The following is a 27,106-nucleotide window of genomic DNA, read 5'->3' on the forward strand; positions in this document are numbered from 1 at the left end:
GAGGATGGGACAGGGCAACACATCACCCCCCCCATAACACTCTTTGAATTTCTGGCACCCTCAGACGTGCCCTGAGGGTGCTGGTTGCTTTGAAGTACTCTTGTCCTGGCCTTGGCCCGGCTCCTGCCCTGAGCAGCGAGAGCTGGGAGCAGGACGGAGCCGCCCCAAAGGTCACCGCTTGGCTCGCTCCGCGGGCAGGAGCGCCGGCCGCCGCAGCAGAGCAGGCCCGTTTCCAGACCCCGCGCAGGTTCATAAACTACCTCCTCTCCTTACTTATTTTTTTCTCCCAGTTTTTGAGAGGAAAGCACAATTGCATTTGCTGAGCAAAAAGCGCCATGGTTTTCCCCCTGGTACTGATATCCTCTGCCTGGTGGGGTGCCTGGAAGTAAGGCTGTGTGGCCATAGCGGTGACACAGAGGTGAGACAGGCATAGCCAGCAGTGGCAGTTCCCGCGTCAGTGGTTGTGGAGGCAAGGAAAGCCCGCTCTGGTGGCAGTGCTGAAGCTGGGTTATTGCAGCCACCAATGGCTCCTTGCGGTGGCCTCACTTCAGGCAGGAGGGACGTGTGCCTGCCCGCACTCTAGCTTGGGCTCTTCTCCTTTCTCCATGGCCTCCTGGGGCTCTGGGGAGCCCCTGCTTTAGACTGATTCTCTGATCTCAGCTGGCAGAAATGCAGTTTGTCTTTCTCTGTCCTTAAACGCCTGTACCTATTTTTCTTCTTCCCTTTTTTTCTTCTCTCCATTCTCAGGTTTGCAGCCTCAGGATAAAAGCAAGGATCTATACTGGTTTTAGAGCTGTCCTTCACTCTTCTTCCCCTGGCTCTCCCCTGTAGATCTCTGCCTGTTAGACACGGTGGCATTCAGAGCTGAAATCGGGTCAGTTTGTAACAGCTTCTGATCTTGGTTTGCAGCTCGCCGATACTCCTTCTGTGGTGGATCCCTTCTGAGCTGATGTGCTGACTCAAAGACTCCCAGATCCCCCCCTTGCCCTTTTCCAAGCCCACCGTGGCCCTGCAGCTCGGGGAAAGACAACGGGACTTAAAAGGACCTGGCGTTGCAAGGACGGTACTTTAGACTTATTTTGGAGAGGAAAATCCTTCTGTTGCGAGAGGAGAGCCAAAGACGTTGAACTTCTATTTAGCAGACCCCACACCCAGAACTGCAGTCAGACTACTCTAAAAGAGTCAAGTGACGTCGTGGACGGTGATGCAAAACCACTGGCCTTCGTACAGGGGGCAGAGGAAATCGTGGGGTTTTTTTTAGTGGTGTGAATATTTTTTTATGGCAGTGAAAATTATTTCTTGAATGCAAACATGGGAAAGCTACTTAGCAGTTTTGAACTGGATTTTTACTTTACATTATAGAAAAGTAAAAGGAGAAGGAACTGGAACTCACGAACATTTTTGGACTATCAAGGAACTGGTCTGATTTTTCAGCTTTGTGGTTGTGAGTGGCAAGTGTTGGCCGGGGCCAGCTGCCCTGGGCTTACAGAGCTGCAGCTGTTCCACGCACAACTGCTCAAACCCCAGAAAGACGAAAACCAAGGTGGCACTTCTCAGAGTCTGGCACAACATTTGCATTGGATATATAACGGTTGTTTGGTTGTGGGTTTTTTTGTTTTTGTTTTTGTTTTTTACAAGAAACATTTTCTGGTGAAAGTAAAACCCTCTTAAAGCAGGGGGAGGAAGGAAACCCGTGAAGAACGGCTCACCTTCAACCCAGCAGTCTTTAAGGAGAACACCAGAAGCAAAGGCACGTGATGGACAATAGGTCTGAGTTGCCTCTAACATTTCTCTTTGTCTACTCATTGCTGTCATTTTGTCACTTTAATAGTTGTTTTGTTTTGGTTTTTTTGAAAGGGGGAATAAGATATCTATTTAACAGTAGGAAAGCTGCATTAAAGGTATCTCCTTCTTTCACCCTGTGTGCTTTTATGACGAATTAAAGCTAAATAAGAGAAATGAGGCAAACTGGAAACTTCAGGATGAAATAGGAAAAATACCTGTCGTGTGGATGAAGTGAGTTATTTTATTACTTTGCATTAAAGATAAATAGAAATCCTAACAGTTGAAAATATTTTCTTAGTGAGTAAAAAATACAGTGATAAATACAAAATATAAGAAAATGCAAGATTGTTGCAGTGCTACATTTTAGTGTACGGTGTATCTGTAAGATGAGATAAAGTAAGGGGGTTGCTCTATAATGACAGATGTTTCTTCATGAAGCTGATAGAAGAGGGAACTGTAGCATTTAGCATTGCTATTGCACTGGTAAATTAAAATGCTATTACAGGGTGATGAATAATTAATGAAACAATGCAGAAATGGCAATTTCCCCCTGTACTTAAAAGCTGACTTTTTTACAGGCAAAACATCTGATCCCAACACTACCGCGTTTTGGGTTTTTTTCTGTTTTTTCTTAATGTAATGTCTTCAAAGGCTGACAAAGTTCAATGCATGTAAGAGGAGAGTCCTAACATTACCCCTTTGACACTAGAAGAAGCAGTAGAAAATGGACTTTCGTGCTGTGATGAGAGTTTTTACCTTCCGACACTCTCACGTAATCTGGCATAATGTTCACTACGTCTCAGAAATGGAGTTATGAATAACCCAGACTTACTTCTCCTAGGTTTCTGCTCGGCAATAACTCCATTTCTGGGAAAGAATAGGAATCCTAATAGTAGGAGTATGTTAAAGCAGTGTGTGTAAATACTGTGAGAAGCTGGCAAGGAGCAATGTGTGCAGAGCATCCCCGGCCAGAGCTCGGCAAGTGGCAGGAGGTGACTTGCCGTGATTCCTTCAGCCAGACGTACCCCTGAGCATTTCGCCCTCAGCCTCCTATTAGCCAGAGCCCAGACGAGCTGTAAAGGGCAAGGGAAGGACTCCAGAATTTATATTACCGGTTAAACCAAAAATGTTCTGAGGCATCTATCAAGAAAGAAGGCAGCAGCACTTTGCAGGAGAAAAGTAATTAAAAATGGCATTTAACTTTATTGCTGCAGAGGCTTGGAGATAACAGGATCATTCTGTGAGCATTTGTCTGTGGGTTTTTTAGGCTGTTTTTAAAGTTTTTTTACAAAAAGATTAATCTGGCTCTATCATTGGTTGTGCTTCACCACAATTGTTTCTTTTTTTTCCCCCCTTCTCCTCTGCAATTCACAATGAGGAGGGCTGGGCAATACAGCCCAAATACATTTGGAAATATTCGTCTAAGCACAAACCGGTCATTTGCTTCATTGGCATTTACAATTTATTTTGACTGTGAACATTTTCAAGCATGAGAATTTATGCAACGAATACATGAATATTGGTTTCGACATTTGTTCTCCAGGTACTCTTTTTTATTGTTGTATTGTGAAAGCATCCAAACACCAAAGTCAAGATTGTGGATCAAGGTGTTAAATGTGCAAACAACTTTTTAAAAATGCTCCTACTCTGGATGGACTGCAGTCTGAAAGCACACATGCCCTATTTCGGCTAATCCTTGCAGAGTTTTGCTCACTCTCTGTTATTTTGACTCCAAGGGGACTGCTCACAGCACCTACCTTTAAGGCTTGGGCATGAGCCTTTGCAGGACTGGAGCCACAGCTCCTAACCCAGTAACAGTGCAAATAACCTCCGAGCCATTTCGCAAGTCTATTTTATTCCTCTGTGCATCATAGGTTATTACCTGCTTAATCATGAACGCTTGCAGGAAATCTGGAAATACAAAAGAAACCCTTCTTATATGTTACATATGTCTTACCCGTCACATACCCCCCGAAAGAGCAGGGCTGTGAGTCCCTGGTCCTGCAGCCTGAAGAGCAGATCTTCCTGCTGCCCCTTTCCAAGTGTCGTGCAGAGGTTAGCACTGGCTTGTGCTCTCTAGCTGCCCACCTGACAAACAGACTAGCCCGGCTGGGACAGATGAACAAGCACAGCTCCCAACCCATTTGTGCAGAGTCCAGGGAAGGAGGCGGAGGGACGGGATCTGCTGCAGAGCATGGCAGTACTGGGCATAGCGAGAGTATCTGCTGCTGCCGAGTGAGAGCAGTTTGTAGGAGTTTGCAAAGTGAGCTCCGGACATATTCACTGCAGACATTTATTCCCCATTCTGAAAATAACTGAAAATTAGCAAACCACAAAGGAATACCATTTTAATGAACTCTGAGGTTGACAGTGATCTGTCAAGGGAAAGATGGAAGTGGGGATGGGACATAGTACTTGTGGTCGCAGTCTCCACTTTATTGTAATAAGGGTTTTGCTTCAGTATAGCTGCAGTTGCAAGAACGCAGCTCAGAACTCTTAGACTCATATATATGTGCCCCTGCACTTACAGTCTAATGTGGGAGAGCTTTAGGGCGACGTTGCCTACTTCTCACCTCCTTTCCCAGTGGGTTTTCCATAGAAGCCCCCAGCAGAGGAGCAGGAAGGGAGGAGAGAGAGGGTGAAAGAGAGTCTGAGTAATCCCCTGTGCCTCCCCTGGACTGTGCCCTGCCTGTCCCTGGGGAAATGTATCTGCCCTGTCTACTCCTTGGGTCAGGAGGGACTGCCGTCCCTTCTCGCCTTCACTTTGAAGTCCTATTTAGGTTCATGACAAGCTCTAGCGAGGGCTTAAAGGTTGTTCCCTTCCTAGAAGGGAGGAAAAAGCTGCTGGTGGCTTTGGATACACCGGGATTCTCTGACTGCCAGTTCTCGTGCATCTTTTTCTAGGCAACTGTTGTAATTAACGTGCCCTTTCGATTACAGAAGGGTGAGCCAGCTCCTCTGGGGGATTGTGGTGTCCTGGCTGGCTTCCCTGGCCTGCCACCCAGAGGAGCAGTTGCAGCAGGGGAAGGAGAGAGAGGTGTTGTGATTATTTGGAGGAGGGAAGTATTGATTTTGTAGGCTAGGCAATTTTGCATAGGGAAATGAGAATAGGGGATTGTTAAAAGAAAAATTAAAAAGGAAAAAAAGAAAAAGAAAAAGGAAAATAAAAAGAAAAAGAAAAAGAAAAAAGAAAAAAAAAGAAAAAGAAAAAGAAAGAAAAAGAAAAGGAAAAAAAGAAAAAAAAAGAAAAAGCTTTACTTCAGTCAGCCCCAAAGCTTTGGGGCTACAGCCTTGGGAACGGTATTGTTAATTTATTTCCCAGCAGGGTAAGACTGTTCTCTAAACTGACTGTACTGACAAGCAGCTCAGACTAGCAGGGTGCCCCTGTTCACGTCCATCTCTAATCATACAGGAGGAGTTACCTTTGCAGTGCACCTTCTACTGTCTCCTTAGCCAGGCGTAATATGAGAATAATGAGCACCAAACCTGTGAGGGCAAATTGTAACGGAGAGGCACAGGGGTGCCACGTCCACCTCCTCCTGCCCACTCTGCATCAGGTCCTAAGGGAAAAGGGGAAGGTGCTGGAGGAGCCTGTGCAGGAGTGCAGGGGTGCAGAGTGCAGGGGTGCAGGGGTGCGCGCCCCTGGGCCCCACTCTCATGCACGAGCACCTCCCTTTGCCGTGCTCGGCTGCAGCCCACAAAAACACAGGCTGACTGAGGAGTGGAGCGTTTCTTCAGGGATGTGTCGTTTGCTTATTTACATTCATGGTAAAGGCAGGATAAATACCAAACAGGAGAGCTGTTCCATTAGGAGATGTAATACCATGCTGGATGGTACTGAGGGTGCCCCATCTCCCCCCTGCATGGCACATTTCCTCCTGCCCCACCTGGCCCAGGTACGGCTGCAAGGCACCCTCCTCGTTCATCACACCTCCCCTGACTTCTTCACTTTTCCTCTCCTCCACTTCTGGCCCCAGCCCTGACTGTGCATCTCATCCCCTCTCTGCTCCCCTGCCTCACCCAGGCTCTTCCCTCCTGCACTTACTACTCTGGCCCCACGCTGCAGCAATGAGGAGCAAAGGAACGGCGTTAGGAGAGACACAAACTTTCATATCAATGCTGTTTACATGGAGTTGCAGCATCAGTATTTCTATGATAAACAGAATTGGACAAACATAAACCCTCTCCAGAAGAGCCAGCACACTGGCCTCAATCCTGCACCACCCCTGTGGTAGGAACCAAGCCCTAATTCCCGATCTAGTCGAACAATCCCTTTTTTCCACAAGCCAAGTCTACGACAGCCCCAGTTGCACACAGACACAAATGATTATTCTCTCTTGACAGACCTGCACAGCTCCCTCCTTGTATTTAACTGCAGTCCCAGTGAGCTGGATCAGGAAAGAGACACTTGATAGCTGCTGTTTCCGTGGTTGAAATATTTGTGAAGTTAGCGCATAATCTGAAAGCAGAAGCTAATAAATTATAGGGTGCTAATTGGGGCCGGAGTGGAGCCGTCAATCATATTATCCTAAACACACAGAGACCCTCATAACCTAAAAAGGCAAGAGAGCCTCCAGGAACAGCTCCCAGTTGTCACTAGCCATGACCTCCGCTTCAGTGAGAGTACAGAGAGTCAAGGGAGAGAGTTTGTTCTGCTAAGAAAATGCAAATCCTGTGTTTAAGAGGGCACTTGTATTTGGTTTTGTTTGCCCTCTTTGGAAGTGTACTTCCCAGGGTACTTTATTGTTTTGCATTGCCACTTAACTTGCCAATCTTGCAATTTAAAAAAAGCATGTAAATCAGATAAAAATTTGCAATTTTTATGTTTGCATAGTCCTTAGAGTAACAGTCATAGGTTTTTAGTCACAGTCCAACCTCTTTGCATATGGGCCTGTCCTCTAAAAGCCATCTTATTGCTCGTATTTCTTTTTTTGCTTCTCATGCCCCTACTACTTTGAAGTTGCATGATCTGAGCCAAAACACAACTGTGCGACACGGTAGCAATAGGGCACTTGCAGCTCTAGTCACTTTGTCACCACCTTTTCTTAAATTGCTTCCATCAAGACCAAGTATTTGACTCATCATATAATATAAAATTGAATCAAAGAATGCTGAAGAGGTTTTTAGTAACACTTTTCCCCAGAAATGCATTTCTATGTGGAGATAGGTAGGCATTTCAGAAAGCATTCCCTGGGGAAAAGATCTGAAAAAAATCAGGAGTATCCCATAAGTGAGGAGTGGGAAAGCTTGATTTTGGTGGCAGTATGACTACTGCATGCAGGCCTGACAACTCAGCTACAGTAAGGTCAAACCCTTTTCCTGGTGACACCTCACCCAGCCCTTAGTTACCACCTAAACTTACTGCTGCAAGACCACATGATTGAATGTACAAAGACTTTTAAAGATATTTCTAAATGGTCATTTTTCCCACATTTTTGATGCCTGTATTATTTATTTAATGCCTTGAACGCTGGCAAGAAGTAGGACCAATAGTCCCTTCTCAGCTTGCTTCTGTGAAGAGAAATGACAGCGTCTAACCTGGTGATGCTGCCACTAAAGCCAAGAGCCATATCTGAGTGGGGTACGCAAGAGGATGTGTTTGACAACTGACTGTGGTTTATCATGGCCACTAATTTTGTTTTAGTAGATTCAGGTAGAGAAGAATTCTTCGTGCTTTAATCAACAGACTCAAAACCTATGGAGTGATACCTCTGTAAGATAACGAAGACTATGTCAGCAGACAAACTGAGAAAAGCGCAAAGCTGGCAAGAACACAAGGCTGCACTGTGTGAGTAGGTTTCCATCCTTGGGGGTGTGGTGATGTCAGACTGAAGAAATATGAAGATGTGAGAGAAGATATTCTCATAAAAGGTTAATTCTGTGACTCCCAGAATTCTGTGACTCTGCCTCTACTGTTTCTCTGTAAGAGAAAGCTAAATATATTTGTGACTGGAAATTACTGAGAACTTACACATGGTCAGCCCTCCTGGAAAGGTGTGAAAATTGGATACGTGAAGAGAAATACACCAGGAGTTTAATCAGAGTTGTGACGTTTTGGTGCTACAAGATGATATTGAAGTGCCACTGAGTTTCCTATAGGACGGATGAAGAGGCAACTGTAGTTGCTTACTCTACTGCATGGGACAGCAAAGGTGTTTCAGTGGCCTCATCTCTAATGAGCACTAAGTGACTTGTACTGTCAGGGAAGATAGGAGAGAAAAAAAAGCAGGAAAAAGAAGATCCAGCTATGTCAACAGCATTGCAAAAGGGATTGGTATCTAAACAGAGAGTGGCTATTTTACAGCTCCGTTCTTACCATAAAAGATAGAAGGCAGTGATGAACATCCTCCAAATGGAAGATGCCATCTGAAGAAGAAGTTAACACATTATAAAAAAGGTTATTTTATACAGCAGTATCAGCCATGTCGCTGGCAATAATGACAATATTTTGGCATCATCACTTGGCTTTGATGCACTGGGTTTCTGGTTATTTATTAGAGTTAAAACATAACGTCAGTTAGAGGTGCCAAGTGTCATTATAAATAGAGCCATGATCATTTGAAAAATCCACCTGGTATGCAAGCTCCTGCAACTCACTCCAGTGTGTGTGTGTAAGAAAAACTTTCAAGGATTGATGAAAAGAAATGAAGGTGAATTAGAACTTTTTAATCATTAACAGACCTGTTAGGGCTATTTTATAGACATTCTTTTCTGTAACAACTATTTTCAGGTCTGTTATAGCTGATTTAGGATCAGCTTTGTGTTGAAAGAGGTAAATTTAAATCTAGAAGAAAGCTTGCCTTCACAGTTGCTATTAAAATGCACAACCCTGAATCACAGAGGATCAGATTCACCTGGTTATGCTCAGTAAAGCCACACTTGAGGACTGAAACCATCATAGGCAGCATGCTGCAGATATCAGAGAAAAAAAAAAAAAAAAGAAAAAAAAACCTGGAGACATTAGTCAATTCAAATAGATGGTAAAACTTTCTCTGCTGAAAACAGCTGTGGGAAGCAAGGGTGCAGTGGCCCTGCTGTAAGGATCTTTGTGCGCTTCCACACAAGCGTTGAGGGAACCAAATTTTGAGGGACCTTGTGATCTGGAGGATGTTACTAGTCTCTGTTATCTAGGGTACCAGGAAAGCTGAGGAACAACAACTTTAGTCTCAGCCCTGGGCCCTGGCTTGAGCTTCTCAGAATAGCAAGGCTGTGGTGAACTCGGGTCTTGCCTTTCTTGTCCCTGCCACTTACTAGTTTTTGCAGGTAACAAAGACTAATAGAAAACACTTGCGTTAGCAGCATAGCTGCACAACCTTTTGCCTTTCTGGTGGTCATTTTTAAGTTCCCTGAATCTTGGGATGATGCCATTGAATGACAGACAATAAAGTCTCCCAGAGATGATGACACCTGAATGTTAAATATAAATCAGACAAAGAAACCATCTTGACAGCCCACGTTTTTCAGTCCTACGTGATACAAGCAAACATGTCTTTTGCCTTTCATCTCTCAAAAAATCCTCTTTTCATGCTGTGTAAGTTTTCCCTTCAGAGCCCTTGACAGCTACGTTCCCACAGCTCATGTCAAACCGCTGAGCACTCTCTCTGTGGCACACGGGGATAAGCAAGTGACCCCACTGAAGCCTTGTATATCTCTCAGCAACAGCTACATGCAATCTTTCCGTAACTTTATCTTTGACCCAGTAACGACTCACTGTTTTTTTCATAAAGCATTGGTTTTTCCTTTGTAGGATCTTGATCGTGGTCCCAAATGGAAAGCATGAGGTACACAGGTTTTGGATATATCTGGTCATCAGTATGTGCCAGCTCAAAAGCCCTTGCAAGCAACCCTGAAAAACAGAAATGCACTGATGGTTGGGTGTTACCACCTGCTGTAGACCAAGTGGATTGAAGATAGCAGACCTAGAATTGATGCCACTGAAAATGCTGCCTTAGTAAATAAGTAACATCTGCCCTGGCCCTTCACATTTACAAAATAACTTACAAACTTTAATTAATCACCAGAGCATTTGTGTTATGTTGTAGTAAATACTATTCATAGGTAGCAGTAAATATTTTTCATCCACTCATATGGATGTCAATTCTGCAGCTGAGAGATTAAATAAGCCAACTAAAGCCACATAGTATGTCCATGTCTGTCCAAGCACGGCTCAGAGTTCAGTCGTTGCCATTTGAGAGCCCAGCACTAGTGGGCTGTGTGTGTATCACATCCTGAAGCATGCTCACCATCATTGCTCAGTGATCTCGCCAAGTGTCTGTGCTGGCATCAAGGAACAAGGAAGAGCCTGAGACAGCAACCGGCTACGACCCAGAGACTTACCTAGGGCACCTCCTGATCAGCGCCTGGGAGCACGGCTCCTTTTCCCGGGGAAGGTTGGAGACTGTACTGGGTTGGAGTTTATTTTCTTCATAGCAGCTCGTCTTGTGCTGTTTTAGATTTGTGACCAAAATAATACTGATAACGCACTAATGTTTTAGTTATTGCTGAAAAGTGCTTTGACAGCATCGAAGCCTTCTCTGCTTCTCACTCTGCCTCCCCAGTGAATAGGCTGGCGGTGCAGGCTGGGAGGGGACACATCCAGGCAGATGGCTGGAACTAACCAAAGAGATATTCCACACCGTATAATGTCATGCTCAGCAATAAAATGGAGAGGAGGAGGCCTAGGGAGATTAAGCATCTTTTGCTCAGGAACTGGCTGGCCATAGATCTATCTGTCTCAGGCCAAATCTCGAGAAGCTAAAGACTTGGAGACAGTTTCTCCACTGCCGTACATCAGCGTAGCTTAACGTATTTACCCTGATTTACAGCAGGTGAAGATTGGGTCCATCTCCTTTATACTAGCCTGAGAATAATGCTTTTGTTAAGAAGCTTTTGGAATTGCTGACAGGAACCCCTATGCATTTATGATTCAGACTTCAGACATCACTTTCTGGTTCCTCCAGCTCTTGCAGAGGGAATCTTCCCAGGACAGGTTTCTCCTCTTATTTAGATGGCTTCCTCTGACTTACAAGGGAACCCAGAAAGAATTCCTCTTTCTACATAGATATCACACCCTAGACGCAGTCTCACTATACTCCTTAAATGAAGAAGGTAAAAATGCATGTTATTGCCTCTACGCTTGAGGATGAATCTCTCAGCAGTATGTCACACAAGTGTGGTCACAACAACTGCTTCACTTGTACCCTTATCTCACATTTAACCTTTCTGATACGTCAGGATTCTTTTCTCCCCTAAACACATACTTCCTTTAAGTAACATTATCGCCCTTAAATCCATTTACACTTATTTAAAAACCTATAGCCTTGAAAGTCAAGACACTTGAACTCAAGGCTTTTTTAACTCTAGGAGGTGGTACCAACTATCAGAGACAAGCACAGGCCAGGTAGTGCCCATTTTCCTGCCCAAAAGAGAATGTGCTAAAAAGGTCTTTCATTCTCATCACCTTTACATGTGTATCTCCCCTCCTGCGTCCAAAAGTAGCTACGAAACTGTCATCAGGGGCCGGCTGCTTGAAGGCGAGAGGTGTCCTCCTGATAGTGAATAAGAGTTGATGAGTAAAACGTGAACCACCATGAAGAGTTTGAATGAAGAGAGGAAGCATCACTTCAGTGAGATAGAGAAGGTGAAATGATGAAGCTGTGTAAAGAGAAGGGTGATACAGAAACGTGAGGGATTAAGAAACTCTTTGCAAGTAGCATCATGGGTGGATGCAAGTGAGGTAAGTTTGCTCAAATCAAATTCAGCTCCACCATAACTCAGTGGAATAGTTGCATTTGCATACTTACTTCTCTAAGGCAGGGAAATGAGAGAGGAAGAATGGAGTGATGGTTAGGGCCATGCTCAGAGCTGACATTGTGTCACTGAGCGTGCCTCAGATCACTGCATTTATGGGGAAGGTTAGGGATTGTGTCTTCCACACACAGCAAGTTATAGATCAGGATCCTTAGATTTGGATTGAGAGATTTGCGTTTTATCCAGTCGAATACATTTTTCATACTATTAGGTGCAAAATGCATAGATCACTGGTCAATATCCTGAGCTTTCATTTATTGGCAACGCATTAAACTAGACACTTTCTTCCTCGTTATGCTGTGATAAACCCTCCATTAAAACTAGTCTTGTCTTGCAACACTTACAAAATGTGGACAAAGCAAGACTTACCTTCCCCTCTGTTCTTTCTGTGTCACTTTGGGTATTTGTGACTACTTAAAGACCTCAAGGGCGTTACTTCTGGCTGCTGTCTGTCACTGACACTCACCTTGCCCACTAACCCATGTTGGATAGGCTCTTGCATGATTCTTTTCCAACTCAGACCTACATGAAACTGAATTGTCTTGGGTCATCACATCACAGATACAGTCACCACCCTGTGAGAGTTGTTGCCTAGACAAAATTCTGGCAGGACTGAAGGCTTCTCCTGCTAAAGAAAAATATATCATATGAAGTCCTGTTGGTTTTCAGAATCCTTGTGGCTTGCTGACTGAGCAGTTCTCTTGAGTTAAGTGGAATTACGCACGCACGTGAAGTCATCCAGGTGTGGTGACTACAGGACTGGGAACTTCCTGGTTTCTTCCTGGTTAGTAAATGTTACTTATGTTTAAGTTAGTGAAATGGAAGGAATGGCTGTGCAATCAATCAAGCAGCACTTGAAGAGGAAGGAAACATTATACAGTATTTATTTATTTATCCGTCACTTACGGTCTGGTGAGCATAGCAAAGTGCTGCAATTGCTGTTATTAGCAAATCTGGCTTTTACACTAATTTGTAGATGAATAAAAAATATTTATATAATTATAGACTGCTTGACTGGGCTTTGTCAGGGACTTTGAAGAATCTTAATTCAAAAGCACTCAATTTCTATTTTATTTGAGTAAAACAGCCAAAAAACCCAAATTTCTTGTTCATCCGTATTCAATCTCCATTTAAGAAACATTTGAAGCTTGATTTCAGTGGAGTTGCATCTTAAAAATGTATACATTCTGACATCACATGGTGCCTTCAGTGTCCCCCATTATCAAATATTTGCATAAAATCAGAGCACGTTTCTAGCTTCTTGACAGATGTCAGTGAATAGTTCTGCATAATTTGCAAACTACTGTTCGTGATGAAATGTTCCAAAAAGCTTATTGCTATCTTTTATTCAGTAATGATTTATATATCATTTTATTATATACTTTGACTTGATCTCCAAACACATCAAGGAAAAGTATCTTTCTTCACCCAGTCTGATAAAAAATAAGCAAGGATGATGAACATTAAAAAGGGAAAGGAAAAGAAATGTAAGAAAACAGGACTGTCTAGATTCACAGATCAATCGCTGCGCAACTTAATATTCAAGATGATTGAAAGCATTTGTTTAAATTAAATAGTGAAATAGACCATCCTCAGCAGTGGACAATGCAGTCGCCCTTCTTCAATTGCTTTCTGATTTGGAGTTCATAAAAATACAACAAGAATTTATGTTAGTTTTTCAATTTGTAAAACCTTGTTTGTGCACAATGAAGCTAGATTTCAACTGTTTTTTGTTTTCATGAGCAAGTTGGTCCCTTCTTTGAAACAGTATACCAGTACTCCCTTGTTGGAAGAACTGCCTCTGTCTGAGGCATATGTGATTGCATAAATAATCAACACCACAGTAAAATCACTTGCTGTCTGATTACGTTTTATTCCCTTAAACTATATTACGTTTTATTCCCTTAAACTATCTCCTGTGAAACACCCAAACCATAACATGTAGAAAATCAAAAGATATGTAATTGTTGTCTTATTCTGCTACCCATCATCCAGTACCTTATGATATTTTCTGGTAGTTTTAGTGTTTTAGAGAGTTGCTGGGTTTTTTTAAGACATCTCTGTAAGTATGACGATATGCAGAATATTTTCCTTGGCTTATGTCTTCTTTGGTAGAGCCTTTTCTCTTCTTTCCCTCTTTCTTTCAAATAGAGGGAACCAGACTTAACTAACTTCAGCAGAATCGATGCTTCCTTGATCTTGATTGCCTTCTTTGACTAATACCAAATAATTTAAGCCCTCTTGATTCCTTGTTTCCATTAGCATGGCTGAAAGAATACTGTCCGAATCTGCACATGGAACATCATCACTATCTGCATTTAAAAAAAAAAGACACCAGCCCAGTGATATACGTGTAGTATTAGAAAGCAAATGAAATCAGACAGCTGTTGGAGAAAGTTGGTCTAGTGACTGCATAAAGAGTGACTGATGATTCAAATTTATTTTCTGCTATTGCCTGTGCGGATTATAGCTTTAAGTAAATCACTTAGGGAAGGTTGGTCATCACCATTCATACCCCCACAGGCAGCAATACAGTTACGAATACATGACTTGCTTCTTTTGTTAGTAAAGATAGCCTGCATAAAGCCAAAATGATTTTAATCTGTACCTTTGTGTAATCCTGCTAATAATACTGCTAAAGAGTCCTGTAACATAGGCAGTTTTTTACCTACTAAATCATTATATACCGTCTCTCTAAAGGACTTGTAATATTCTGTCTTTCTAGAAGCTTGAACTTGGCAATCCAGTGTGGTTTTCCCATTTCTAAAAATGTCATATTTTTTCCCTAATTTGATGCTGTTCACATATACAGAGTTGCCTGAAAGCTATCGCAGGAGATATATCTTTTAAAAAATGTAAAAATGATTAACTAAGTTATAACTAAGTTTACTAAGCTCAAGTTATAATTGTTGCTATTTCTTGCATTTATTTTTGTAACATGTACCTTCTTTTATTACACTCCCTCCTTATTTTACTTCACAAGTGGAAAATTAAGCACGTGACATTCAGGGTTATCTGTTCAGAAGAATCGCAAGCATTGTGCTGTTGCACCAGGCAACATAAAATTTATTATGTCACTATAATCACACACACCCCCAACCTATAAAGTCAGAAGTTTGTTCCGCATGCTAGAGTCCATTATGAAAGATTATCAGGGCAAGTCTGAAGGAGAATTTTGATTTTAGAAACCTGTTAGCAAGATGGGGATTGGGACATAGAGCAAACTGTGGTCACATACCACCGTGACTGACAGCTACGAAAAATCATTTGATACTCACTTTGTCAGTTCAGGACTATTATGGCAATATTTAGTAATTCAGTCCCGAGTAAGCCTTTACCAACCAGTACAGCTTTTCTTTGTATTTAGTTTTTGTTTAATAAAGCTTTTAATGGGAACCCTCAGGGGCAAGTTACTTTGGAAAAGGCACACTGGCAAATATGAGGGCATGTTTGCAGCAAACTCTTAAGAGAGAAACCTTAAAATAAGGACCCAATTAAAACTGGGTATTTACAGACCAGACATATGCCGGCTGACCTGCCTAAGTATAGAACACTAGAGGAGCATTCAGATTTGTTTCCTGTATAAGTATCTGGAACTGATGAGGTGATGTTTACACAAATGTGAGTATGAGGTCACTGAGATATTTTTACCAGATATATAGATACATTACTAATTCTTTCCCCAACAGGTCTGAAGAACTACAGAATATATAAAATATTATAATCCTTTTTCAGCGTATGCCCCACTGCGTTTCTCATTATAGAGAAAAAGAGCTAAAAAAATCAAACACCTTGCCTTGGTTTTACTTTTTGAGCTTTGGGGACAAAATAAGCAAGAAAGACTATTTTTGCAGAATATTCTTACCCTATCCAAAGACAGAGGAAGAATATAATGTTGATGTCCTTTCTCCTACGACATGACACATACAAGCTACATTGCCACTTTCACAATGAGATTTTTGACTACAAGTGCCCTTTCCTTCACTGTTGTGTCATCTCAGCACAGTGTTCGGCACCTATGAAAGCTTAGCACCATTCTGCTGTACAAGCCAAAAAATCTATGCAAAGATGTCAAGTTATGTAGTGCAATGCTTGCCTCTCGTGTAAGTTAGCAAAGCAAGCAAATAATTTTTGCTCACTTAGGTATATGATGGATGGAGATAGAAGACACTTAAAGTGAGCAATCATGTCTTGTGAAATTCCCCCAGAAATGTGAGAGTTAGAAGCACCACCAATACCCTAGGAAGCCATAAGCCAATGCAGAGAATTCTAAATAATCTTTGGAAGCCCCTTCCAAAAAAGCGTTAAGAATTTGAAGGAGGATAGAGAGAAGCTGGAGTGGGGAGGCAGGTCAGTATATTCATGAGATAACATTCTTTTCTTTTCAGTTTTAACATTGCTAAAATTAGTTGATTGATGTACAGTCATGCTGGGTTATACGTGAGTAAATGCAGGATAAACCATGTGATGTGATCCCCTCAGATTTCACAAGCAAAGCCTGGCTGAGCCAACCAAATGCCCCGAGAGGAGCCGTCCAAGGAACACCTTCATGGAATCTCAAGTCGTGCTGGGGAGTCAACTCCAAAACGCTTAAATCCTGAGGGATTGTCTACACTGTAGACTGCTGCATAGTGTAGAGTTACCCACATTTGCTTTAAACAACCTACCTCAGGGCATGAGGCAGGCTAGCTCTGGCAGTCCAGAGCTTTGTACAGGCTGAAAAGTACTCTGCTGAGAAGCAGGTTCCCATTGAGCTCTGTGCTCTCTCAGGTAGACTGCTTCCAGTAACTAAAATGGCACGTTCAAAGCTCAGCACTGTACTTGCATAGATACCCGTCTCAGGTCCTAAATGCATGTAGCTTTGACCTTGCTGGACACTTTTCCTAGTAGTGGTGTGCTTAAAGCACAACATCTGAGCCAAACTGCAGGTAAATTAATTACAATGCATCTCTCCACGAATAGGCGGAAGCTTACTTTAGAGAGCCCCGCATTAATTGACACAAGAAACTGCGATCGCCTGACTCATACTAATGAGGGATGGAGTTTGCTTGCTTAGCCTCCTCTGAGGAGACCAATCCTAACCTGATAAAATCTGTGCTTCCCCCTTCCCAATCTCAGCATCTCAGTCGGCTGCTTCCTGCCGCAGGGCAGCTGCAGTGCCGAGCTGGGTCATGTATCCTGTCTCCCGATCACAGAGCGTCTTTCCTTGCCTGCTCCGTAGGCTGTGTGGGCTCACAACATGTTTTGAAGTCCTGCCTGGAAGGGTGCAAATGTTTACAGTGTCTTGATCAGCAGATGGTTTTTTGGGTGTTTAAGTTCAGAAGGTGACAACATATAAGAAGAAAAAAAAGTCAGTAGAAAAGCTGATTGGTAGAGACTGAGCAAACTGATCTAGTGATACTGATCTTCTATTACAGCTATTTCAGGGCCAGATCCTCAGCTAGCACAAACTAACAAAGCTCCATAGAAACCAGTGGGATGCCACTGATTTACACCAGCTAAGTAGCCAGCCTGAGACGTTACTTATTCTGGGTAACACAATCCCATATGATGCTTAGCACCTTCAATATGGTAAGGTATTTAGAAGTGTAGCCACATTTACTTTTTCCCACTAATATCCTCTTGCTTTTCTCATACATGCTCTGCCCTTTGTCCCTGCCACACAATGTACGTGGTCATAAACAAGAGACTGTCTGACTTATTGGCATGGCTGAAAGATGTACCCCACAGTCAACACATTCAAAAGAAGCGCTTGATGACATATCTTTGTTAAGGATGAAAAAGGTGGCTATTGAACCCTGACTTCTCCATCTCAGCTATGTTGGTTAGCTCAAGGAGATATAGTTCCTGTATAGAGAGTATTTTCCTGATACCTGCTGGCCACCTGGAGCTGGAGGTGCTGTGTTTCAGTTTCTGCATGTTGCCAGTAAGAATATAAATAGAACAAATATATATCCGTTTTAATACTCCACTCTGTATTATATGTCAGTGGAGATATATCTGTGTTTCCTGTCTAATGAAGCATATTATCTTGCATGTTTTGAGGGTGACTCACCAAGCTTTACTATTCTGTCACACATTAAAGGTTCTAAAAGTAAGAATTTTGCTCATCCTGCATTTCCACTGCACTAAACTGCTTGAAGCATTGACTACCTGTCTTTCTTCTTATTTTAATAGATTTTTCAGAGATTTGTGGACTGAAACCTCTGTGTGCAAGAAGCTGTCTTGGGAAATACAGATGTAAACCTCTCTATCTCGTTTATTAACATTTATAATATAAGAGCACCAAAAAAGGTCAGTTCCACATTTGCTGCAATACAATAAGGCTATATAAATAGGAAAGCACCCCCCTTCTCCAGGTCACAAAGCAGGATTCATTTTAATAAATTTTAATCACCCAGATCTTACGTGTCCAGTTTAAGCTCCTTGCCTAGGCTGCCTTACCAGTCAATGGAGAGAGAAAGGAGGAATGAGTCCCTTTGTGGAGATGCTTATTTCACATCCTTACCTTTACGCAGTAACATCCCCTGAAACTGTCTACAACTCTCTGGTGACTGTCAAACAGCCTAGACAGCCATTATAAATGCAGTGCCTAAGTTTTAGTTGCTTATATTGATACACCTATACTACACAAATGTCAGCTCTTATAACATATAACCTGATTTTTTTTCCTCAGTCCAAGGCAAAATATTAGCATGATTTTCGTTGCAGTATCATATGGTTGACGTGCGCTCTCTGCGATCAAAGAGCATTTGTCTAGGGGACAAATAAGAAACAATCACACCACCAAGTCCCCCTTTTCCTGCAGCATTGTAACCATTCACCGTTTTGGAAGAAGCCTTTTCCCTGACCTCCGCTGGCTTTGGGTCAGCCACTCACTAAGCTAAGTGGGGAAGAGGATTACTGAATTTCAGAAAAATACAAAGGAGAGTAGATACAAGGTTTTAAAAATGTCTCTTATCAACACATCTTACTTTAGAGAAGCTTCCGTTTGTCCAAGTGATTACTTTAAGTTCAGAGAGGTGTGCAGAATAGTTTTTAAAAGGCAGCTGGTTTTAGGAAAATAAACTGATTACTCTTACCCGGGGAACAGCAAACCAGTATTACACTCAGACAGCAGAGAGGGCAGACATATAATTAATGGTGAAATCACTGATTCCAGATTTTAATATCAAATCGCATCGATACAAAGTTTTGCACTGAGATTTAAAAAATAATTAAAAAAAAGGTGACATTTTTAGCAAGTATCTTAATTGCTGAAAAAAGTAAGTACACTGAGTCAGTGACTTTGGAAAGAAAAGCGAGAAAAGGGAACATTACAAAATTCTGTTTTATCGTCCCACATTTTTCAAGCAACATCTCCAGTTTAGATATTTTAAAATGATGGTTTTGAGGTAAAATGTGTTTCCTTTTAGCCTTTAGTCTTTTGCCCCGGATTTCCTCCCTCCAACTGCCCTGCATCTCCTCTCGCCAGAGGAGACACTTCTAGCAGTCAGAGTGTGGTGCTGTGACACAGCTTCTGAGCAATTAGACATTTTTTCCTTACAGGTCCAAAAGGGATTGTGGGGAGCAGCACTGATAAGAATAGTCCTCCTGGGTCATAAAGGCAGGGAGCTGCTCCAGCTGCTTAATGCCCAGTTGTCTGATGTCGGCAAAGATGTTTGCCAAAACAAACAGGTGTTTCCATCCATGAAGGGGCATGCTTGGGACCCGAAAAAATATAGTGCTGTCTTGTATGTACAAATGTAAAAAGTTATGTCTGAAAATAGATGGACTGGTTATTTTTACAGCAATGCAGGGCCATCTTGTTAGCATGCTGATTCATGACATTTCATTTTCACTTCTTGAAACTGGGGGAAGAACAGCCTATCTTTCAGCAATGAATGGGGACTCTGGTGACGGAGCCTCTGCTCAGTCAATTCCCACTGGATTCAAAACCCACTGGTGTCTCAGTCCTCCAGCTGGATAGTGCTTCCCTCACTGAAAAAAATGTTGTTAATGCTACTTAATGCCCATGATCAATGTCCTGGCAAAGCCTGTAAGAGCAAGAAGGAAAAACTCTAAACTGGTAGACCTGTTCCTGGTCCTGAGTTTGCTTCCCTCCCTTCTGAAGCAGCAATGCCAGGAGCTGCTGGTATTGCTCAGGCATATTTATTGCCACTTGATGTCTCCTTTAGAAGGGTAACTCTTGCAATAACAAAGCCAGTGTCCCTTTTGCCATCCCCATGCTATTGTTAGCGTGCTGTCCAGACCACTAACATACTGCCTGTATTAGTTCACCCACACTTGCAATCTGTGTGTCATACTGCACTGGCATTAATTCTCAACTGGTTGTTGAGAAAATCTGATGTTTTCCAGCTCTCCCACCTACGAAATAGCACCGACAGCATGTACGGACCTGCTAAAGGTGTGGCTACCTAGAAGTAGGTAAGGTTCAACAGAATTTGGAAGATGTATGATTCCATGTAGGGCTAAGTATCATAGTTATTTTGAGGCCTGTCATTTCACTTTGCTTGACATTTGGCTCTTTCTTTTGGAACCAAGTCTCCCGGTGAGAGCAAACATTTCTTGGCAGTAGGCTCATGACAGGAGTTTCATTACACACAAAGGCCAATGACCACATAGCATTTTTGGAAAATGTTGTCCAGGGCAATCCATCATGGAACAGTCTTTTGGATTATTTGTTTTGGCTGTCATCTTTCTACTACTACTACAAACACAAGAAGTACTTCACTTAGTCCCAGCTAAAAATAAATGCAGATTTAAAAAATCATTTACTTATTATACAGTGTTTTACAAATCAGACTGAGACATATTCCATGGCCTGAACTGTTTACGACAGGGTCATAACAGAGCACACATTTTAGTCTAGAAGCTCGACTGCCAGTTCTTGCTTAAATCAATCGCACTTCTGGAGCCCACGTTTCACTGAACTCTGCTGCGCGAGATTTACATCGCAGGCAGAAAAAATGTTGAATTAATTAAAGGCTGGAGAGCTACAGAAAACTGACATGCATGTGCCCCTGATTAGATAATCCAGCAACATTAAGACATCACCGGGACTCAAGGCCTTCAGTCAAGTACACAGCATAATATTTTAATGAACTTCTAAAGACTGTACTTGGGGAAAGAGGGAGATAACTTACAGGTGAACTATGACTACACGGGGAAATAAGTATGTGCATTATAGAGACATGTAAAGAGCTTATCAAGCGTTTAGTCTTTTCAAATACATTTAAATGAAAAGATGGTATGTAGATGAATAAAATTCAAGCTATACTGTTTCCTGATCGGCGTTCCCTGTATGAAAATCACCAAATGAGCCTGAGGAGAAGTTAAGGAGGAGTTTCAAGAACTGAAGCATGAAAACATTGATTGGAAGCATGAACATGGTTGCTTTGTGTTCCCATCCCAATGCAGATCCAGCAGTGGGTCTGTGGCAACAACAGCTGGGCAGAGCCTATGGAAAGGGAAGAATGGGGGGAAGCCACAAGAGGGAACAGGGCTTCTGGTGCGCAAAAGGGTAAGGCTCGGGGAGAGAGTGTGCCAAGCAAAACAGGCTGGCTCTGAGATCTGTTGCCAAAGCTCTGCCTGCATTGAATTGCCCTGCTTACCACAGTGGGCCAGATTTTACCAACTAGATTATTATAAACAGGCTTAATGGAGTCTGATTTAAAAATTGACCACCGCCAACAGATTCCCTGAATATAATGTACATTATGGAGAACCACTATTATTAAGACTACCTTAAAAGTCCACTATACAACCTCATTTTCTGTAGTAAACTGCTTTTTCAAATTTTAACCATTCAAACTGAAACTTTTCATGGAAGCCTCAATCCATATTTTCCTTTTCAATAACTTGGCTATTTCTAAGAAAGCTACTTTTGTCCCTGGCAAACAAATAAAGCAATGGCTTCTTCTCTGTGACCTCTGCTGTGTGGCAGAATCTGAAATTTTGGCAAAATAATGTTTTTTACATCAAGTCATCCCAGTAAAAGTAATGATTTGCCTAGATTGAGCAAGTTGACAGCAGGGGAAAGATCATGCTTAGCTGGCGCATGCTAAGCAGAGACTGGCACTGAAACTCAAATCCTTGCATGTTACATCTGTGCCAGGCCTGCTCCACCAAAAGGATGACAACCTATATTACAGCTTCTTTCCCCAACTCCAAGCAGCATCAGCCCTGCTAAAGATTTTAACAGATATTGATGTAATGCCACAAGAATTTCTTAACTCCCTTAGTTTTCATGTCTCTGTTGCCCGTGGAGTTAGGGAATGCAGAGCAAAGATGTCTAAGCTAGGAAACCACACTAGCTCAGAAATCAGTCAGATCAGTACAGTCCTGTGTCCAGTAGATGTTGTGTTCCTGTAGCCATCTGAAAATTAAACATCTAGTCCGAGATGCTCTATCCAAGTCAAATATGGCAAGTCACCAAGATTCCAGACATCATCAGTGGAGAGAAAGGCAAAAGGTGACCCCTTTCTTGCTATGATACATGCCTAAAACATAGGAGTTGTCACTCTCTGGAGATGTCTGTTTCTGCTCCTGACTACAGAGATATCTAGAAGAGTATCTTAAATGAGACTCCTAGCTTCTAGACAGCTGCATTTAGGTGAGATAAAGTCCATCCAAAATGTAAGACTTATTAGCTTGGGCATAGTGCCTAATTAATTGGCTGTACTTCTTTCCTGAGCTAATGCCAGTCAGGAATTACTGCAGGATGTGAAAAGTCTCTTGTTCTGGCCCAGTCAGGATGTTCATTTCCATGTTTAGATGATTTGAATGACAGTTGCACAGACAACTTAAAATTTAGCATTTTTTTAAATTCCTGTCTTCACAACCTTAATAACGTTCTTATATAATTGGGCTTTGTTGTGTCCCATGTCTTAAGTATGTCTTCCTAGCATCACTTTGTTTTATTCATTCACAGTGTGCAGAGCACAGGCATAATGTGACTCCTGGATAAAGCTATCACAGTTTGGGCTAGACTAAGGGCTGCCTTACTTAGGTACCTAATTTATGTCTCACTTTCAGGCAACTACTGAATCAGTACTCCTAAAGAAAGTAAGCACCTAACTGCCATGTTTAGCTGATGGAGAGGGAGTGCATGCCTTTGAAGTTGGAACAGATTTCCACCCAGAAGCCTTCTAAAGCTTTCCTGGCTGTACAAGGAACTTAAGTATTTACTTTAGCGGAACAGGGTCATGAAGTATCAAAAATTTAGATGCAAGCTGAATGTTCCTGTGAGGCTCAGTTGGAATCTCATAGGGGTCTTTTTGCTTTGTAATCTTATATGTGCTTTACCTAATGCATTGTGCCTAATGGCACCTAATGAATCTTTACAACTTCATTATGAGAGCGGTAGATCTTTGCTGTTCCCATTTTATAGACAGAGAAATTAAGGCAGAGACAAATGTAGTGAAAACAACTTCTGAATCTCACTTTGCTCATGGGGAAGACACCAGGGGGACAGCAGGTGCTGGCCCAGACTCACCTTCAAAAGCTTGGTTGATTACTCCAGTTGCTGCCTCTTTGTCTTCAAGGTAGTGGATGAAGGACAGTGAAGAGTGTCTTATCTCTTGCAGTTTGTCCTGAATGTAAGAGAAAGTAGGTCTGTTGTGAGGTTCTTGGGCCCAGCACTTTGTCATTAAATCACATCTGGAAAAAAAATTGTTAAAATGCAAACATTAAAGATAATAGAATCATTCATCTCAACACTTACCATTAAATCATCTGAGAAACAAGTTTGGCCTAGATTTTCAACTTCCGAAAACTTTATATGTGGTACAAAGATTATCATCAGCTGCTGAAGGAAGGAAAAGCAGGTTAAAGATCAGTTGTCAGGAATACTCACTATGAATGCTTTTAATTTTTCAAAGATGGATATTTTTGAGATTGGGAGCAGCTATAAAATTGAAAAAAAAAAAAAAAGAAGACACATTTGCCATTAATATCTGCTCTCACTGAAGAAGTCACCAATATTTTCTAAGAAAGCAGACAAGGAGGTAATTCTCTGACAGAATTTCTGGTCTAAAACCAGAAATGAACCTGAAGCTATCAGCCTATTTAATCCTCCTTCAACTCATGCTACCTCAAATTTAGGGGAAGTTCAAGGCAAACCCTCCAGCACAGAGAGGGTTAATTTAGACTTCTGCCTCCAGACCAAAACAAATAGGAGTAAGTTTTCCCATCAAAGGCAAAAATGGTATGATACTCCTCCGGGTACAGGAATCCTAGCCCGCCTTGCACAACACTATCTATACCATTCAGTGAAAAACTGTCCCTCCTGTTTGTCTAAAGGATAGGGCTGACTTATATTGCTTACTTGAGATGAGTCCAGGCTACACAAAACCAAATCCTATAAAAGCCATGGGGAGCCAGGCTGAAAACCAAAACGCAGCCAGCACCTGGATATGCTAACTGTTGGGAGTAGAGGGGGGGTCTTAGGGTCTCAAAACCGGAGAGCAGCGTTTGAGCAGCCAGTGAAAGGCCAGTTCAGGAGGCTGCTACTGGAATGTGGAGTATTCACCTCTAAGCCCTAAGTTCAATTATCCTCCCCTCACAAACAGCCTCCCAGACCTGCTGCTATGTGATACCAGGCGTTACTGAGTTATGTGAAATGAATTGGCTTGCTCAGATCCTCGCTTATCCATTTAAAAAGGACACTGCTGTCCTTCACTGCAATTGGGTATTTTACAAAACCCTTGGTGACTGGTGGGAGAAATCTCTTGACTTCTGATTTTTCAATGATATTTTTCATTAAGATATTGGGATTGGGTGAGAAACTTGAGTAGAAAAATTGTTTCAGAACCACTTTTCATTGGCCTGTATTGCGTGGTTGTGGAGCTGGACAGAGTGATTCTGTTTTTTCAAATGGATCCAATGAAATCTTGAAAATCCACTTTAAGAATCTAAAAAGTGGTGGTGACTTCCTAACGCTCTGAATCACTTCATCTGCTCGCTTACTTTCAGGTGTACTGGTTATTGATGACATTGGAAATATAGATGGAAAAGTACTGAATAGGACTCAAAAATGAGGTGAAATAACTCTGGTTTTCCTTCTGCTACCAGCAAAGTGTCTGTCACATTGAATTCGAAAGCCAGCTTTGGATGCTGGAAGCCAAACAATCTGCTTTCTGGTCATGCTGCTTGGTAGGATACCTAAGAAAAAAACCATGAGTTCAGGTGCTGTGCTCCACCAGGTTAGCGCCTTGTGCAAGGTGTAGCAATGAAGTAAAAGAGCTTATTGAGTACACTGCTCCTTTAACGGAAGGATCCATAGGCCAACAGAGGGAGAAAGAAACAGGAGATGATACTTAAGTCATAGAGTCACAGAATGGTTTGGGTTGGAACGGACCTTAAAAGATCATCTAGTTCAATGCCCTGCCATGGGCAGGGACACCTTCACTAGATCAGGTTGCTCAAAGCCCCATCCAACCCAACACTTCCAGAGACAGGGCATCCACAACTTCTCTGGGCAACCTGTTCCAGTGTCTCACCACCCTCATCGTAAAAAATTTCTTCCTTATATACAATCTAAATCTACCCACTTTTCATTTATGAAATAAGAACACGACAAATGTGGATTCTGAATATTTTTGTATTCCTACGACCAATCGCTGCCTTTCTAAATAACTAATTTTTTATTGGACAATCTGCTTTATAAAGCTGTTCAGTTTTGTTACTGAGTGGGGATATTAATTGCTGCCAAAACATTGAGAACTGGAATTTCCTTATTTTAATTAGATTCCATATTCTTATTTTCTAAATCAAATCACTCGCTAGTTGGCTTAAAATATTAATACCAGATAGAACTCGTATTAATATATTTCATTCAGACAGGCTTTACGTTTCTAAAGACAAAAGCTTCCATGTTGTCTCAGAATATATCTGCAAATTTTGCATGGACAGCTGTTTGTGGCATGATATTTAGCTTTCAAGGCATGTTGTGACATTCAAAGTTTTAAGTCACATGGCATAAACTTTCACTAGCCCAGAAACACATCAGCATGAGACCAGCCAAGAAGGTGAAAGCCAGGTTAATATGCCAAGATGTACACAAATGACAGCTTGAGCACATTCTTATATTTTCTTGGGAGCCAAACACGGGCTAGCAAATAGTACATTGCTTCAGTATGAAGAGACTCAGAGGATTCCCCCACTTCATGGGAAAAGCCTTCCAGGAAGAATGAAAAATAACAGATCCAAACACAACATCAAGTAAAGGTTTATGTTAGGTTTAAGAACTAGCCTGTACACCTAGATGTACACCTACACAGCTATACTTCACAACTGTGTTTTATCTCAGTGGGACAACTGGTAACCATATGTCCAACAGAGCTGCATACATGGGACAAATAAGAATTTGGGAGCCTGGAAAACCAAAGAATTAATATTCATTATCTAATATTGGAGGCTGAAAGCGAACAATTCCTGAAATGTGCTTTAGTGCACAGAAGCTACAGGACATTACTAATTTTCTCTCACACGAGATGGGAAATACAATTGATGTGGGGATTTTCTTAGAAAAGGAGAAAATTTGTTGGGATGAAGAAGAGCCCCTGCTTTCATCATCCCATGCATTCTGAGCAAGCCCTTCTTCTCTCCCCACCCTCCAAATCCTGCTGGGGGAAGTGGGGGAGCGTTCCCAGAACCAAATAGCAAAAGCTCTTAGTTACCAAACTAAAGTTTCTTCATCAAACTCAGTTGTGTAACTTTGCATGGGAGTGAGCATTTGGTGAAACCGCAGCTTCAAGGCAGCAAGTGGCACAACACTTGTACAAATTCTCCTGACTGCAATCCACAGGCTTTCAGGATCTATGTTAAATTAGCTCAGTTCAGTCCAAACTTTGGCATGTTTTTGCATGCAAGCCTCACACCCAGGTGGCTGTGCCAGATGTGGATCTCTCACTGCAGAAGTAGCGCCATTCATACATCTAATTTATATTTCAGTAAATGTGGCTCATTTATAGATCCCCAAGCCCCTTTTCCAATTCATTACTAAGATTTATCTATCCACACTTCTTTGGGGCAAAACAGATGATTATTCCCTGGAGTAACATTTTGTGGAGATGAGGGGGAGAATTTCTTCCCCCTACCAAAAAAAAAACCAGTCCCACTTCCTTAGTGCTTTTACACCCCAAGGTTTCTGTGTCCTACTTGCCCTTGCAATGTAAGCCTACCACAGATTCCTAAACACTTCTCAGCTGAAGTAGTTTGGCCTTTGAACTCTCTTCCTATCAGTGATGGTTTGTTTTGTTAAATGACAATGAGCAAACCAAAGTGCTGAGGAGACAATTACTGACTGCTGATGTCCTGATGCAGGTTCAAAACCACAAGAAGAAAAACACAAATGTCAATAATCCCAGCATGCCATTAATGACCTAGCAAAGTATCAAAAAGCTATTTATGCTACTGACAGAAGCTGCATGCAGGTGCTGAGTGTTCACCAAATGAAATAAAAGATGGTACAAGAGTCTAAGAGCCCATTCAGCTCTTGGCTTTCAAA

The 27,106-nt window shown here is 42.0% G+C and overlaps 1 protein-coding gene across 1 annotated transcript in view; it reads right to left on the minus strand.

Moving 5' to 3' along the window:
- Positions 1-13,758: 13,758 nt before the first annotated feature.
- Positions 13,759-27,106, minus strand: part of ROS1 (ROS proto-oncogene 1 , receptor tyrosine kinase) — a gene marked incomplete at its 5' end in the record, with an annotated part of 48,278 nt that continues 34,930 nt past the window's right edge. The window contains 2 exons of the mRNA XM_009583717.1: positions 13,759-13,907; positions 23,093-23,256. Coding sequence (XP_009582012.1) covers positions 13,759-13,907; positions 23,093-23,256 — 313 coding nt within the window. The remainder of the gene's footprint in view (positions 13,908-23,092; positions 23,257-27,106) is intronic.

Source organism: Fulmarus glacialis, unplaced genomic scaffold, assembly GCF_000690835.1.
Source record: "Fulmarus glacialis isolate BGI_N327 unplaced genomic scaffold, ASM69083v1 scaffold15328, whole genome shotgun sequence".
NCBI lineage: Eukaryota > Metazoa > Chordata > Aves > Procellariiformes > Procellariidae > Fulmarus > Fulmarus glacialis.